The 14,583-nt window shown below is 42.5% G+C and overlaps 1 protein-coding gene across 4 annotated transcripts in view; it reads left to right on the top strand.

The window, feature by feature from the left end:
* The window catches only part of fermt2 (FERM domain containing kindlin 2), a 41,652-nt gene that overhangs the window by 15,554 nt on the left and 11,515 nt on the right, over positions 1-14,583 (top strand). For 2 of the 4 annotated variants that reach the window (XM_022214998.2, XM_022215006.2), the window contains exons 3-8: positions 1,203-1,436; positions 7,975-8,103; positions 10,788-10,820; positions 12,510-12,735; positions 12,872-12,974; positions 13,301-13,408. In XM_022214998.2, coding sequence (XP_022070690.1) covers positions 1,203-1,436; positions 7,975-8,103; positions 10,788-10,820; positions 12,510-12,735; positions 12,872-12,974; positions 13,301-13,408 — 833 coding nt within the window. The remainder of the gene's footprint in view (positions 1-1,202; positions 1,437-7,974; positions 8,104-10,787; positions 10,821-12,509; positions 12,736-12,871; positions 12,975-13,300; positions 13,409-14,583) is intronic. The other 2 variants (XM_022215020.2, XM_022215012.2) reach the window with 1 other exon arrangement.

Here is a 14,583-nt window from a genome sequence, read left to right as displayed (position 1 = left end):
CACACTCACTGATGCAGTGGTGTAAAAGATGGATCCATTTAGATTGAATGCTTTGATTAAAGGATGACTAAGCAAACTGACGTCTCTGTCTGGGCACAGTGAAGCAGTGAGAGCGCACACAGACCCAGAATAAGACTGAGGATAAGCTGGAGAAGCACTGAACTGGTATGTGGGTGGAGGAAATGAGACACCACTCTGGGAAGTGCCTTCCTGGACTAATGCCGGAGTAATGACATCACTACTCGGGGGACATCGTAAAGTAGTAGAATGCTAAAAACTGTATTCCTTTTCGCTCCATCTACTATTATAGCCTGCTCAAAAGATGATAGCTAGCATCTGAGTGTAAAGAAACCTACGCACAGTGTTGGTGCGTGGATATTTTCAACACCCTAAAAAGTGTCCCTGACCTAGTCGCTTTATTTATGGAGCTATTTTGTGAATGTATCCCATTGTCAAAGAGAAAGAAATGGCTTTAAAGGTAGTCTCACTCTCACATTGAGAATGGTAGATGTTTTATTTTTTCACTTTTAACTTTCACTTTTGAAGCGATTTGCAATTCAAACACAACTTCAACATATCGCTCTGCTGTTCTTATATAAACCAGAGCAAGGTGATCTGTAAAACAGATGCTTTGAGTTCTCTCAAATCTCCGCGGCTTTCACCTTTCCCTTCAAGTCGGACACACACACCATGAGACCACGGGCCTCTCGGTGCTGTCCCCATTGTGCTGAGGCCTTGTGGAGCAAAAGCCTGGAAGCTATGTGGGGTTTTGGGTGCCTTGTGTCTGCTTAAAGGGATCACAGTGTAACTTTGGAACAAAGAGGGTGGTATGAACCTGATATTCCCTCAGTGTCACGCAAACAGCCACGTCTTTCACACACTCTGTCCTCTCCTCCCTCTCACTTTGACTTCACTGCCCCACACAAACCTTTTCTGGAGCTTCCTTTCACCCCATATATGACCTCTGCCCCAGAGGGGACATATTTGGTGAGCTTAAGTCAGTACAGTGTGATGGATACAGCTCTGTTTACTCTTTCTCTTTGCTGTCAGTATATTGTCAATTGTCTCAAAGGTTAAAGTATGTAAAGCAATAAATATACTCAGTCATTTGCTGTGTTTTCTCTTGCAGCCTGTCCTTTCTTATATTGGTAACGAGACATTTACTAAAACTCATCCATTCTGATTTTTCTTCTGTATTTTAGATGTGAAGAAGGACTGGTCGGACCACGCTCTGTGGTGGGAGAAGAAGAAGACATGGCTGTTGAAAACCCACTGGACGTTGGACAAGTATGGTATCCAAGCTGATGCCAGGCTGCTCTTCACCCCGCAACACAAACTGCTGCGCCTCCAGCTGCCCAACATGAAACACATGAAGGTCAAGGTCAACTTCTCGGACCGGGTCTTTAAGGCCGTGTCGGACATCTGCAAAACTTTCAGTGAGTGGAACGATTGAGTCATTCATAGAACGCTAGGTGGTTTTATTTTCAGAGAAAATGTGGAAAACAGTCATAAAGCTTTGGTGAAATGAGGTGTGACAGATTAGGAAGAAGTTATGGGAATGAAATTTGTTGTAATTGTAGAATGGTGGATCCAGTCTACTACTGGAGGTGCCCACCGCCCACAACTTCCCCTTGTTGTGGTATTTTTGGAAAGATTCTGGAAATGGTCTGCATCAAATGTAGCTAATCATGTCCTTCCTCTCACTTTGTTTTTATCCCTTGGCAATTTGTTGTGTTTATTAAACACACTGTAAGCTCTGCGTGTTGAAGTCACGTCTCTAGACTCGTAGTCTGACGTCGTGTCCTTGGAACCAGGGCTCCATCAGTCTTGCAGTAATGTTTAGTAAACAGAGATTATCAAGCTGTCTCAGGCTTAAAACAGAGGCACACACTAGTACATAACTCTTGCTCACTGTCTTGCTTACCAAAATTCTTTGCTGCTAATATAAGGTCCAAATTTAAGTGCCCCCCATGGTGTAAATGGTGCCCAAGGGTCATACACACACACTGTGGAAATCTTGTATCACTGGCTCCACTCTGTCCTATAACAGACATGTCAGAGGTCACATACTGGACCCCAACAACCCCTGACCTGCTTACACCCACTTTTACACAGCTTGGACCTCGTCCCTTGCCAGTGCCTTTCTGTCTCGATCTCCTGCAGGGTTTTCTGCTTTGGAGAACCCCCACCTATATAAATCCCTCCACAAAACAGGGTCACAACACACCTGTTGTGTCTTTGTCACTGAACTGTGTTCAGCAGGCGAGGCTGGTGGCTCCAGTCACAGTTTTCCTGTTTTTTTTTTTTTTTGTTTGTTTTTTTAATGGGCTCCACAGGTAGTGCTCGACCTTGTTGTAATTTGGGCTCCACAGAGCGGTTTTATGCAATGAAAGAACAAATGGCGCATTTTATTGAGTGTGAATATGCAAAGAGGCTGTTTTAGAAAGCAGGGGCGGAGAGAAGGGGGTTTGTAGTCTGTTAGCCAGACCTGATTAAGAATGAGTCTGCTGCTTCTGTAGTAAATCGGTTTCAGATCCACAGAAATTCAGGGCAGATTGCATTTAGCTGACTTGGCATGTGTGAGGATGGTGCAGGAAATTGTGTGGTGACTGTAAATAGCCCCTCAATGTGTTTACTTCACTGCATGTTATTTCTTACTGGTAAGGGACAGTGAGAGCGTTTTTTACTCCAGCTGTATGACAGCTGACTTCCAGCTGTTCTGGCCTGGAAGCAGTGTTATCTGAGCAACTTTGAGTTTGACAATTTGCTGCACATATTTTCTGCTGACTACCTGAGAGCTGCTCAGCATTAAGAATCAGATGGCACAGGAAGAGACAAGGCCTGTCCAACTGGCCTTTGCTCCAGACAGCAAAAGCAGAGGTGTCAGATACTGGAAGGTAGAAGCAGAGAGAGAAAGCTAGTGAGGGTTTTTTTTTGCGGGGGGGGGGGGGGGGGGGGGCAGTGATGAGCAGCTTACTGGCACCAGTTGTTGTTCTCATACTAATTTCATTGCTCTTCTTGTGTCTGGTCAGTTGGCCACACGGAAGCTATTTCCTGTTCCAAAACAATTTTCCATACACATCCTCAAGTGTTGTATTTGTTGTATTTTCTTATGTTCTGCAGTGTGAGACTGATTTCATGCCATCAACATTCAGTTTAATTAACATTATGCTGTTCCTTCTGAATTCTATTTTGTCTGGTTTTCAGCCTTTTAAACACAATCAAATTCTGACCGTGAACATCCCATACAGGAGCAAAGCATTGGAAATCAGCATAACACTCCAAGTTAAAAGAATCAAACCAATTATCACCGCTGTGTTTCTCCCATGTCCAAGGCAGCTGCGTCCTGCCACAGACACAGTCCATCTGGGCTGACTGGGGAAGAAGAGGACTCAGCAAAAGGCTTTGTACTGTAATACACGACCATTGCTCAGTTCAACTCCTGTTTTGACCTCTGATTGCATTTGGCAGCTCTCACATCCTGTGCTGTGCTGCTTAGTTGATAGTGAAGCGAAAGCATTAGGGATTTTCCACTTTTAGTTTCAAGATAACATTTTTTTGAACCCTGTCAACAATTCTGAAAATTCTCTGAAACCATGTTTAAGTGTTCTTTCAAATTTGGCAGATGCTTTGGATATATTTAGTGTGTTGCGCTGTTGGGATGCGGCTTTTATTTTTGTTGTTCATTTAGCTATTTTAGTTTTATAGACTTTGGAAAATAATGAAAAACCCTCACCCCAATTTACTGGAACCCAGACTGACTTCTTCAGATGACTGCTACTGTCTGACTAAGTGCTCAAAACCCATAAGATATAATGGTGATATAGAACAAATCCATATTTGGGATTCTGCAACAAACAAACATCTAATTTTAGCTTGATAAATGACTTAAATGGTTATTGGATACCTATATTACCAAATAATAATAATATAAAAGCAAAATCCTGAGCAACCGATGCAGTGTCATTAATTTTATTCTCAACAGCAGCTCTCACTGTTTTGAATTTGTTACAGAATATTAGAGCTGAAATTACTGTCGCTCAGGATTTTGCTTTTCTTTGTCTAGACTCCCAGTCGCACATTAGCTTGTCCCATCTAACCAACCTGGACTCAATTCCAATACATCAGATGCACACAGACTTTCTCCCTCTGACAGGAGGCAGCTTAACTCTTCCCGTGAGCCAGCACACAAAATGTACTCTTCACAACTGACTGCAGACCTGGGAGCTTGAGGTGGTGCAAAAAGGAAGCTGCCTCACTCAGCAAAGCACCACTTCAGGGTAACAAGAGTCAGGCTGCTCCACTTAAGCGTATTGTGCAAGCGCTCCTTCTTTACTACCATGTGTGGGAAAAGGGACACGCAGCAGCCTTCTCTGGAACATATAAGAGGCAGAACCAACGTGGAAACATTCCGAGTCAAATAAATGACTGAACTGGACGACTCGGCAGGAAAGGAAAGGGACTGTGTGTTCGAAATAAGGTGCACAGGAGGATAAGTTTTAAAAAGGATGTCGAGAATAGTACTTGCAGAAAAGTGGTCAGAGGTTTGTCCTCCAAAAACCTTTCTGGATTTGTGTGGATTTTTGCTCAGTCCTTTTGGTTCTGCAGAGTTATGGCCCATCAACCTGAGGGCTGCTTGACTGGGCCCAAGTGCGCTGCTCTTTGTTGTCAAAACGTGGAAGGATTGTGGTTTGGTCTTAGCTCCAAATCCTAAATTAATAGAGAGTATTATCATTTTTTGGTGGCATTTTAGCACCTTTTTAGACTCATGTATGGTAGGCGAAGTCAAGCCTCACTCTTCCCAAACCATTAAAGCCAAGTGAGGTTTTTTGTTCTGAAAGTTTGAGTGAAAAAGTGATTTGTGTGAATTTATATAATTGAATGAACTCATAGTGATTTTAAATGGCAAAAATTTTACTTGACTGTTCTTTTCATTAGCTTTTTTTTTTTTTTAATATCCACACCCTGTGCATTCTCATCTAGTTTCTCCCAGACTGATACAAAATATTAGTCATTTTATTTGGTCTTCCATGGAATATACAATTGATTTATTGTTCCTGACTATTATTCAGTCATTCTTACAACCCAGTGCGCACCTCTTCATAACACTTATAAGTATGGAAGGGGAAAACACGGTGACATCACTCCTTTAATTTTTTTGTCCATGTAGGGTCTCTGTCTGTTTGTACGGTAAGCTTTAGCGTTGTAAAATTAGACTGTGACTGTGTTTGTGATTCTTCTGTGGCTGGCCTTACTCACTGCAGTGAATCATCTGTTCCAAGGAGTAGATCTTGCGAGCCCAGCTGGCTCTCAGTCAACGCTTTTCCTCTGGCTTCCAGCCTGGTTACTGCCACAAGTCTGCAGGGTGGAAGAGTGGGGTCTTATTGTGTAGGTGTCATTTCTGCTAATGGAAATCAACCAAAGCTGTTGTAAGCACTCTGACCGTCAGTCACCCTTCCTCCTCCTTCTCCTGGCACCGGCCAAAAGTATGCGGTGAGCGTAGGCGCAATCATTCCCAACGATCCTGATTTTTGAATTATTACTATAACATGCAGTTCAACACTCAACTGAGAATGTCAGCAGAAATAAACTTTAACTCCTGTCTGAAAAATACCAGTGGAACAGTTTTTTCTTTCAGCTTGCTTTGGTCACCTTTTATTGCGGTATTTTTATGTCGTGCTTTCGTTTTAAATTGAATGTAGGACATTATGCCGTCATGTCTTTGTCTGTGCCTCTCTGGACACTTCTACTCAAGAATGTTACACAGTGGAGACTTCAGACTTTCTGGAGCACCTTTCTGGAGTAGATTTGCACATCAGTAGTGAACAGTGACTTCCAGAAATTGCTGCACGTCCATAACATGTTAAGCTTACAAGTTCAAATTGATATGTATCAAAGAATATGTTCGTATAAAAAGCCTTAATACACTAGTTAGCTTCATTCGCAGGAAAGTCAGTATTAGAAACTTCACATTTACACCACAGCTACTCCATTTAAAGTAAATCATCTGATTAGGTTTTGATGTACCTTGCTGCATAAATTTGCTAATTCATAGGTTTTAAATACTGATTTCTTTCTTTTAAACCTTCAGCAGTCTTGGTGACAGACTTAAAATTCTGTGAGTCTGAACATGTGTTTTATTTTGCTATGGGGATCATGGGGGGACATAAAATGCCTCCTTGTTGATTCGTCATATTGCCTACCCCCTCTGTGGGAGTGATTGAAAAAGCATATCTCTCAAGTTAAGTACACCGCCCACTTATTTCCCACTTTCAGGCACAATATTACTTTTACCGAAACGTTTGTGTTTTCATTTTCCCTCTGATAACTTCTCCTAAAAAAACAGAAAACAGATTTATAATGGTTTTATAGGTGTTTGATGAATAGAGGGTTAAAATATTTATATTGGGAAACAACAGTCCAGTTGAAATAATTGCCATCTATTTGTTATTTCAGATGTATTGGCTTTAATCTGATTCATCTTGCTCAGTAGATGGCTCATATTTGTCATATGAATAAGTTCCCACTGTTTACAATGAGATCATAAGAATGAATCAGTTAAAGTGACAACATCGTAAAAGGCCACATGCCTTTGCAAACAAGACACAGTCCTGTCCACGTATTCGCTTCACTGTGTGTGTTGGCGTCCTCGCATAGCTCAGCGGGCCTAAAGCTCAGCAGCACGCCTGAAACTCACATGGCTGTATAAGGGCACAGGGACTGCGCTCCACCGCTACAGCAGAGCGAGAATGAGGGAGGAGGGAGGCAGCGAGAGGGTGAACTTCCATCTGGTAGTTCTTAAAACTGCTGGAATGCTTTTGCTTTAGTTACACAAACCAAACAAGCTTTCTCACCAAGCCAAGACGTTCTCTCGACCCTCCTGCCTGCGCTTTCCTCAACACCCACAGCAACCTCCCCAATCAATCTGCAACACCGTTCCAATCTTTCATCTTTGGGGGGAAAAAAAAAAAGAAAGTGTAATTTATTTCAACGGATATGAGAAAATGAACAATTACGTGTATAGCAAAGTAGAAATAATGAAATAATGCTCAGAAATATCAGCTAGCTCCTTAATTTATATGTGATACTGGAGAAAACCGAATCCAGCTGAGGGTCCAGATGTGCTCTGCTTCTAGACTTGCTCCATCTATTCTAGTCCTGACACATTCCAGCCGTCTCACCCCGTACATCAGAATCATCCCAAGCCCATCTTAAAACGTCATTGCTGCTGCTGAGTGATGGTTCCCTGGCCTCCAAGCCCGAGGGAAGGAGAGAAAAGTCCAGAAAGAAGATAGGGTTAGAAACTGCTCTGTTTTAGTCATTATATTCAGTGAGGTGTCCTACTGTCTGATAGGGCTCACACACGTCTTTTCCATTTACACACAGATACCTACAATGACAGTTGCATTTATAGTAACTATTTGTTGTCAAGGATAGCTTTTTTGTTGTTGTTGCTTTTGGGTAGAGCTGTGCTGCCCTACTATTCACCAGCAAAATCTGTGTGAGTGAAACAGTTGGAGCAAGAAAGGTTGTGTCTGCCAGTCTCAGTTAGGGATTACAGTTAAAGCAAGATTTGTTGGGGCTCTGAGAAAAGGGATTTACAATTTTCCACCCCTCATGTGCACAGCTGTCTACAGTTCTTCTTACCCATCTATTCTGTCGCTTTGGTTTCTTTTACTCCTTCACCCTTTCTGCATCTCACTTTTTCTTTTTTTTTTTTTTTTACAGTTGAGTTAGCATCCCTATATTCACCTACTGTACAGCTTCTACTTATTGTTTGTGTGCTTTGCAAGATGACATGTGGTTTATTTCAAGCCTGTAGTTGGAAAAAAAACACAAATTACTGTATGTTTTCCGTGACTTTGTGACATCAGAACCGCCCTATCTTGGTGTCCAGATCGGCTTGGCTTTGCTGCTAGTCACGATTATGTTTACGTGACATGAAATGAACTTTCTTGCCGTCTCTCTGACCAGATATCCGCCACCCAGAGGAGCTATCTCTACTGCGCAAACCCCGTGACCCCAAAAAGAAAAAGAAAAAGTTGGAGGAGGCAGAGGAGGATGATCTGGAGTTGGAGGGTCCGCTGTTAACCCCTGGATCAGGTGAGTTGCATTTAGAGATTGTTGCTGTGTTTGCTACAAGAAGTCCAGCTAAATTATCCAGCTTTAGTGGAATATAAGCATCTAATTCACAGCTAATCTTGGAAATAATCTTCCTTTAAGTAGAAAATTATTGTAAGTAGTGTACGCTTTGCACTTTACATGTCAAAATAATGACTTCAATGGAAATGTGTACAAACCTAAATCTGTGCTTTCAGGTTCCAATTTTGTTAACAGTAATTTTGGAGTATTCGGTTTTATTTTCTTATTTTGTACACTCGTGTCTCTGAAGCAACAGGTTGAAGAGCAGGTTCTGTTGGGTCACATGGAGCAGCTTTCATCCTCTTTTTAGTTTCTGTAGTGTCTGATTGCATTTGTGCTTCAAAAACCACTACGATAACTCCGGATTGCTGCACCCTGCTTCTAGTGACCAAATATGAATGTGTAAGTTTGAGGCCTGCATGGGATCTACAGCCATGGCTCGCAATTCCTTGGCAGGGAGGACTAAGAATGGTTGAGATTCCACACATAGTTGGTCACGCTGCCATTTTAAACCCAAACCAGGCTACACAAGTTCAGTTATAATGACCCTCCTCCCTCCTCCAGAGAGTGATGTGAGAGTTACAGCCATATGAGCAGGGAGGAGCAGAACAAAACAGGCCGGAGAGCTGTCACAGAGTTAGCATTAAGCAAAACGTCTAACACCATGAGACAGGTTGAATGGGACTCTTTGTGTGTCCAGAGTCTCCTCTGCTCTGCACAGCTAGTTCGGCGTGCGCTACATGACTATATATACTCACATGTGAAGCGAAAGAGGCCTGAACAATCATTGTGAATTTCAACCATCGTATTTGTTACAGTCAAGAAAAACTAATTCTCCTCACGCACATATTTAGATGACAGTTAACCATCCACAGATGCTGTATCTCTTTGCTCATGTATTAAAATATAATGAGAGATAGAAAAAACAAATACCAGCCACTTAACAAAAGCGTACGACGATCCCACCCAGAGTTGCGTCATTGCATTTTAATAGTGCGCTACATGCTTGCCTCTGGTATGGATACGTTTTGTTCCCAGTGGGTGAATGTGGTCACACTATTAGGTGGTGCAGAGAAACAGAGTTTCAGCAGGAATGTGCAGAATCTGTTTACTGTTAACAGTTTGTTGTGTGTGTTTACACGCATTTGTGTAAATGCACCCCCCCCTTCACATCACATGCTACAGTCTGAGAGTGTATTTCATGGCCAAGTTGGAAGATGTTGTTCTGTCTCTTGTGGGGAAGTGCTGGCCTCTTAGCCCAGGTCTCCTGATAGAAATCACAAGGCTTAGCCGAGACGCAAGCAAAGCCACAGCCTTCTCCTCGCTTCTTCTCCTCTTTCAGAATCTAAGTGTGTTTTGAACTACAGTGATTAGTCAATTAATCAATCGGACATGAATGGAAATTAATCTGCAACAATTCTGATTATCACTTCATTGTTTAAGTATTTTTTCAAGCAAAAATGTGAATGTCTTACAACTTCTCAAATGTGAACATTATCTTGTTTGTATGGTAATAAAGCTGAATGTTTTTGAGTTTCAAACTGACAAAACAACACATTTAGATATGTTACCTATTGACTACGAATTTGGAAAATGCTTCTCTTCTGACATTTTATAGACCACATTATTAATCAAGAAACTAATTTGTGGATTCATTGATAATTAAAACAACCATTAGTTGTTGCTGTAATCATATTTTCCACTAAATTTCCTCCTACTTACTTGAGCTTAAAAGAGCCAAATGTCGATTTCTCATCATCTTTTTATAACTTGTTTCTATCTGACATTGCTGATGAAACAATTGATAACATTATGTTAAGCTCTTCATATACAAACAGTATAGAGTATGTATACTGTACAGGGAGGTTCACACTGACCTCAGAGGCTAATGACAGGGGCGGATGGTATAAACTGATGTCATAAGAGGTACATGACCATTTATTTCCACTTGCAGACTGGCGGTCGTTTTCCAAAACCTCCATCTCTATCTTTAAATCTACTATTTAGGAAACTTCATGTCCGCTGTTTGTCTGCACACTCATGTCAAGTGCCCCACAGAATAGACCATTTTGGTAGAAAAAGCAACGTTAGTAACCCTCAGCTGTTATTGTGACTCAGACTGAGTACCATGGTGTTGCCCATGATGCGAGTCCATCTAGTCTTACCACATCTCGATGCGCCTTTTTTCACTAATTGTCTTTCCTGTCAGTGTGGAGAATGATGTACCTCAGACAGTCACCGCTTTATATTTGTGCTGCAGTTTATACATGCAGGGCTGGGTCATGTTGACCAACGCCTTGCCTGGGTTTTCAATCAGTCATGCCATGTTGGATGGTTATGAATGGGTGGATGGAAACGACAGAACCTCACTAGTCATGCCAGGGTGATCTCCCTTTGCAAAAAGAGGGTAAACTGAGTCATCCACTCTGAGGCTACAGAAGTTGGCAGTGTGTGTGGAAATGCCACGGGTCTCCTCATTCTTGTATTCCTCAACTTTTGTCTTCTCTCGTCCATTTCCTTCTGACCTTGTCGAGTTTTCGGTACCTTAAACCTGTCCGCTTGATATTGTTTGTTCTATTTCCTGTTCTTTCCTCCACTTTTTTTCCCTGCCTTTCCTTTTCTTACTCTTTCTCATTTCATCCTAGCCTCTGAGATAATATACATCGGACCTGTCAAAGGTAAGCTTTCCTCTTCCTGTCCTTTTCTTTTCAGCACTGCTTCCTCACCCCTCGCCTCCCTGTTCCTCCCTTACCCTCCACCCGTCCTGCAGCTGGAGTGTTGAGATCACATGACATCTGTAACCTTTGGGACTAGCGACCGAGTCACCTGACTGCTCCTGTGGAGGAAGTCAGCTGATTCAGCTAGTCTTGTGACAAAGGCTTTGCGTTCTATTAGAAATTAGCTCAAAGCTCACTTTTCTTAAAGCTACTCCAGGCCTGCTCACCGTGCCTGCTGACTCATGCGCAGGACAGCAAACCACTTTTTAGCACCTTGAAGGTTTTGCTTGAGGAAATAGAAGGTGGTCACCAAGATGGTCATAAATAGGCAAGTTACGTGAAGGACACATTTTGTTTTTGCTATACTGTTGTGCACATACATGCTCCAATTAAGAGCCCACACAAAAACTGTAACTAAAAACCAAATCCACAAGAGACACTTGCATTTATTGACAAGCCTTCTCATTGTTTACTTTTAGTCTTAACAGCTGATGGTGGTCCAGCTCCCTCCATTTAATCCCTCTGAGTCTCCAGTGCGGGAGCATTGGGGAGTAAAGTCATGTTAACATTCTTTATGCCTTCTTGACGGCATTGAAAAGTCAGTAAACAGGATGGAGGAAGCTTAGTTGTGTTGTCAATGGACTGCCAGCTTTCACCTTATGCATAGTTTCTCGGGATGTTTAGCATTCTTCAAGAGACCCTATGTGAGATGGGAGTACTCTCCCTGACCCGATGAACTCAGCATTTGGGGGAAAACCTTGAAAGAACCACTGAATAACACCCTCCCCCACAAGGAATGGGTGGCCATAGCCTGCACCCTGTTCTCATGACCTCAGCTCGCAAACACAAACATACACGTGCACACTCACAAACACAAACCAAGCCCACTTCCTGGTCTCAAAAGGGATTTAGTGGTTGAGCCAGTGTTGCTTCTTGACCTAGGCCCTACGGAAGGAGAGAGGGAACGGAGGGGAATGTGGCCAAAAATACTCCACAAGGCCAGCCAACAGGAAATGCAAACGACTTCACTTTGGTTGCTTATGTTTGCAGCCAAAACCCAAACTGAAAAACTAAAGAGTAAATATTCCTAGAATCCAGCATTTAAGTTAATGTTAACTATTTGTATGTGCAATTATGTTTGGGATTTTTTCCCAACCTTATATGTTTCCGTTCGTATAATCAGTATATTATCCTCTCATATCTTTGCACTTCCCCTTTCCTGTGGGCAAATTGTGCACTAGTTTGCGGTGTGCAGTGCATTCCAGTAGGTTTTTCATTGTGAATAAGTGGGTGACCCCAATCATGTTGTGCGTCGTCTGCATGCTGATCTACATCAGTCCCGCCATCAGCAGGAAGGCATTGTAGAAGTCACTCATCTGCAAACTATGGGCTGGTAGTCACATGGTGTTGTTGGCCTGCTAGCTGCTCTGGCTAGGCTGCAAGTGTGTGTGTGCTTTTTGAGAAGTGATTTCACCCCTGATGCTGTTTTAGTGATGTATTTGTGAATGTGCACTTAGTTGGATTGTGAGTGTCAATATATGACAAGAGATGTATAAACGTTCATGGAAATGATGCTTATTTTATGGATAAATTATAGGTAGCTCTTTCATTGGTTTGCAAGGGACTAACTGATGACTGTTGCTTTTTTAGGGAGCATCTACTCCAGTCCTGGCTTATACAGTAAGACTATGACCCCCACCTACGACTCCAGGGACGGCAGCCCTCTGTCGCCAACTTCCGCCTGGTTCGGAGATAGCCCCCTGTCCGAGGGCAATCCCAGCATCCTTGCTGTCAGCCAGCCAATCTCCTCACCAGACATCCTGGTCAAACTCTACAAGCCCCAGTCCTTGTTGGACAAAGCCAAAATCAATCAAGGGTGAGATGAACTTTACTTTGTGGTTTGATTAAAGTGCTCAAAAGCCATGAATATTGTAGTGATGTGTTAAATAATTTTTGTGCATGTGATCAGAGCGATATCTTTTTCTAACTTGTCATGCTCCTTGTCTGTACAGGTGGTTGGACTCTTCCAGATCCCTCATGGAGCAGGATGTAAAGGAGAACGAGGTGCTGCTGCTGAGGTTTAAATACCACAGTTTCTTTGACCTCAACCCGAAGGTACATCTCACTGACAACTCAATACAACAGCTTCACGTCAGTGTCAGTTTGGACGTTTGTAGAGAACATGCTGTATTAGATGGCTCTGTATCATTTGAAGGAAAGTACCACAGTTGTGTTACAATGTTCTAATAGTAAGATGCTGAAACTGACAGCTTAGTTGCAATGATAGGGGTTAGACACAGGGGGAAGTTATGTTTTCAGGGTAATTGTCTGAGTTTGAACCTGTATTGTTTATAATATACAGTAAATTGCACTGATCTTTTTGCTTCACTAGATACAGCGTTGTCCTGAGTGTTCAGTCATGTGTTTGTATGTGTCCACAGTACGATGCCATCCGAGTGAACCAGCTCTATGAACAGGCCAAGTGGGCCATCCTGCTGGAGGAAATTGAGTGCACGGAGGAGGAAATGATGATGTTTGCTGCCCTGCAGGTAACAACACTGTGTGTTTGTGCGCTTGTCTGATCTTAATTTTCCTGTTTCAGCATTGTTTTGTCACGGCCTGAAATTTGAAGACCTGCAGTCCTATTTTCATTGGGCGCAGTGGGCACATTGCCTTCTCAACCACAAGCTAATGAATTGGATGGGATCATAGCCCAGAGCTCAGCCATATGGCTGCCAGTTGTGCTGCGGCATGCATACTAAAACTTGGCTATTGTACATTGTTGCAGAATGAGTTAATGGGGGCATTATCACAAATATTCCCACTGGGCATCTCAGTACGCTTTAATATCAATTGGTTCCCTTTATTTCTGCCTCAGTGCATAGAAATAAAGGAGTCATGAGGATTTTGAGCAAATAAGCATCCTTTATGAAGAATTTACATGAATTAACGATAAGATCAGTAGACTTACGTAGAGAAACAGAATTAAGTGTCGCTTTGATTCTCTGGAAACCAGGGCAAGAGAGCCATTATTAGAAAAAAATAAAACACTAAGGATTGAATATTATACTGTAATTTTTAAAAAGGCTCGTGTTGATGTATAGAAACATGTGAAAACTGCAGCAGTATATTACTCCAACACATAATTCCAGCGGATTTAATTCATGTTTTTGTACTAGACCAAAGCTATTACTGTAGCTTTATGTGACTGTGTAATTACTGTAAACCCTGAGGTGCTTTGTAGCTGCCATTCATAAAAATCTTGTCTGCACCGGAGTTTAAAGACACGGGTAATATTGGAGACCTGTGTTTCTCTTTTGGGACAAGTTTAAAGCAACATCAGAAAAAGAGAACTGCAAAAGTAGGTATAAAGGGTAACAGTGGAGGTGATGTACAGATGTGAACCCCTTTTGCTCCCTCAGGTTGCCACATGTAGTCTGGGGGTGGTGCCCCTGCTATTTCTGACCCTCATAAACTCTGGGTGCCAAGACCTGTGGACGCCACCCTGTCCTCACCCCCAGGGTAATTATAGTGCATCTTGGGCCACAGGACCCCATGCTCCAGCCCAGACCACCCGCCCCAGCAAGACACCATCTCATGGACCTGCTCACATTCCTTTAGAAGCCCTCTTACACTCTGAGGCGTTGGGTGGTTTTTATCAGACTAGTTATAATTACACTTAACTGGTTTCTTGTTACTCTTCCCTGAGAGAGATGCTAATCCA

The sequence above is a fragment of the Acanthochromis polyacanthus genome, chromosome 1 (genome assembly GCF_021347895.1).
Source record: "Acanthochromis polyacanthus isolate Apoly-LR-REF ecotype Palm Island chromosome 1, KAUST_Apoly_ChrSc, whole genome shotgun sequence".
Classification (NCBI taxonomy): domain Eukaryota; kingdom Metazoa; phylum Chordata; class Actinopteri; family Pomacentridae; genus Acanthochromis; species Acanthochromis polyacanthus.
Note: the sequence above shows the minus strand (reverse complement) of the source record. Positions and strands in the feature narration are given on the sequence as shown.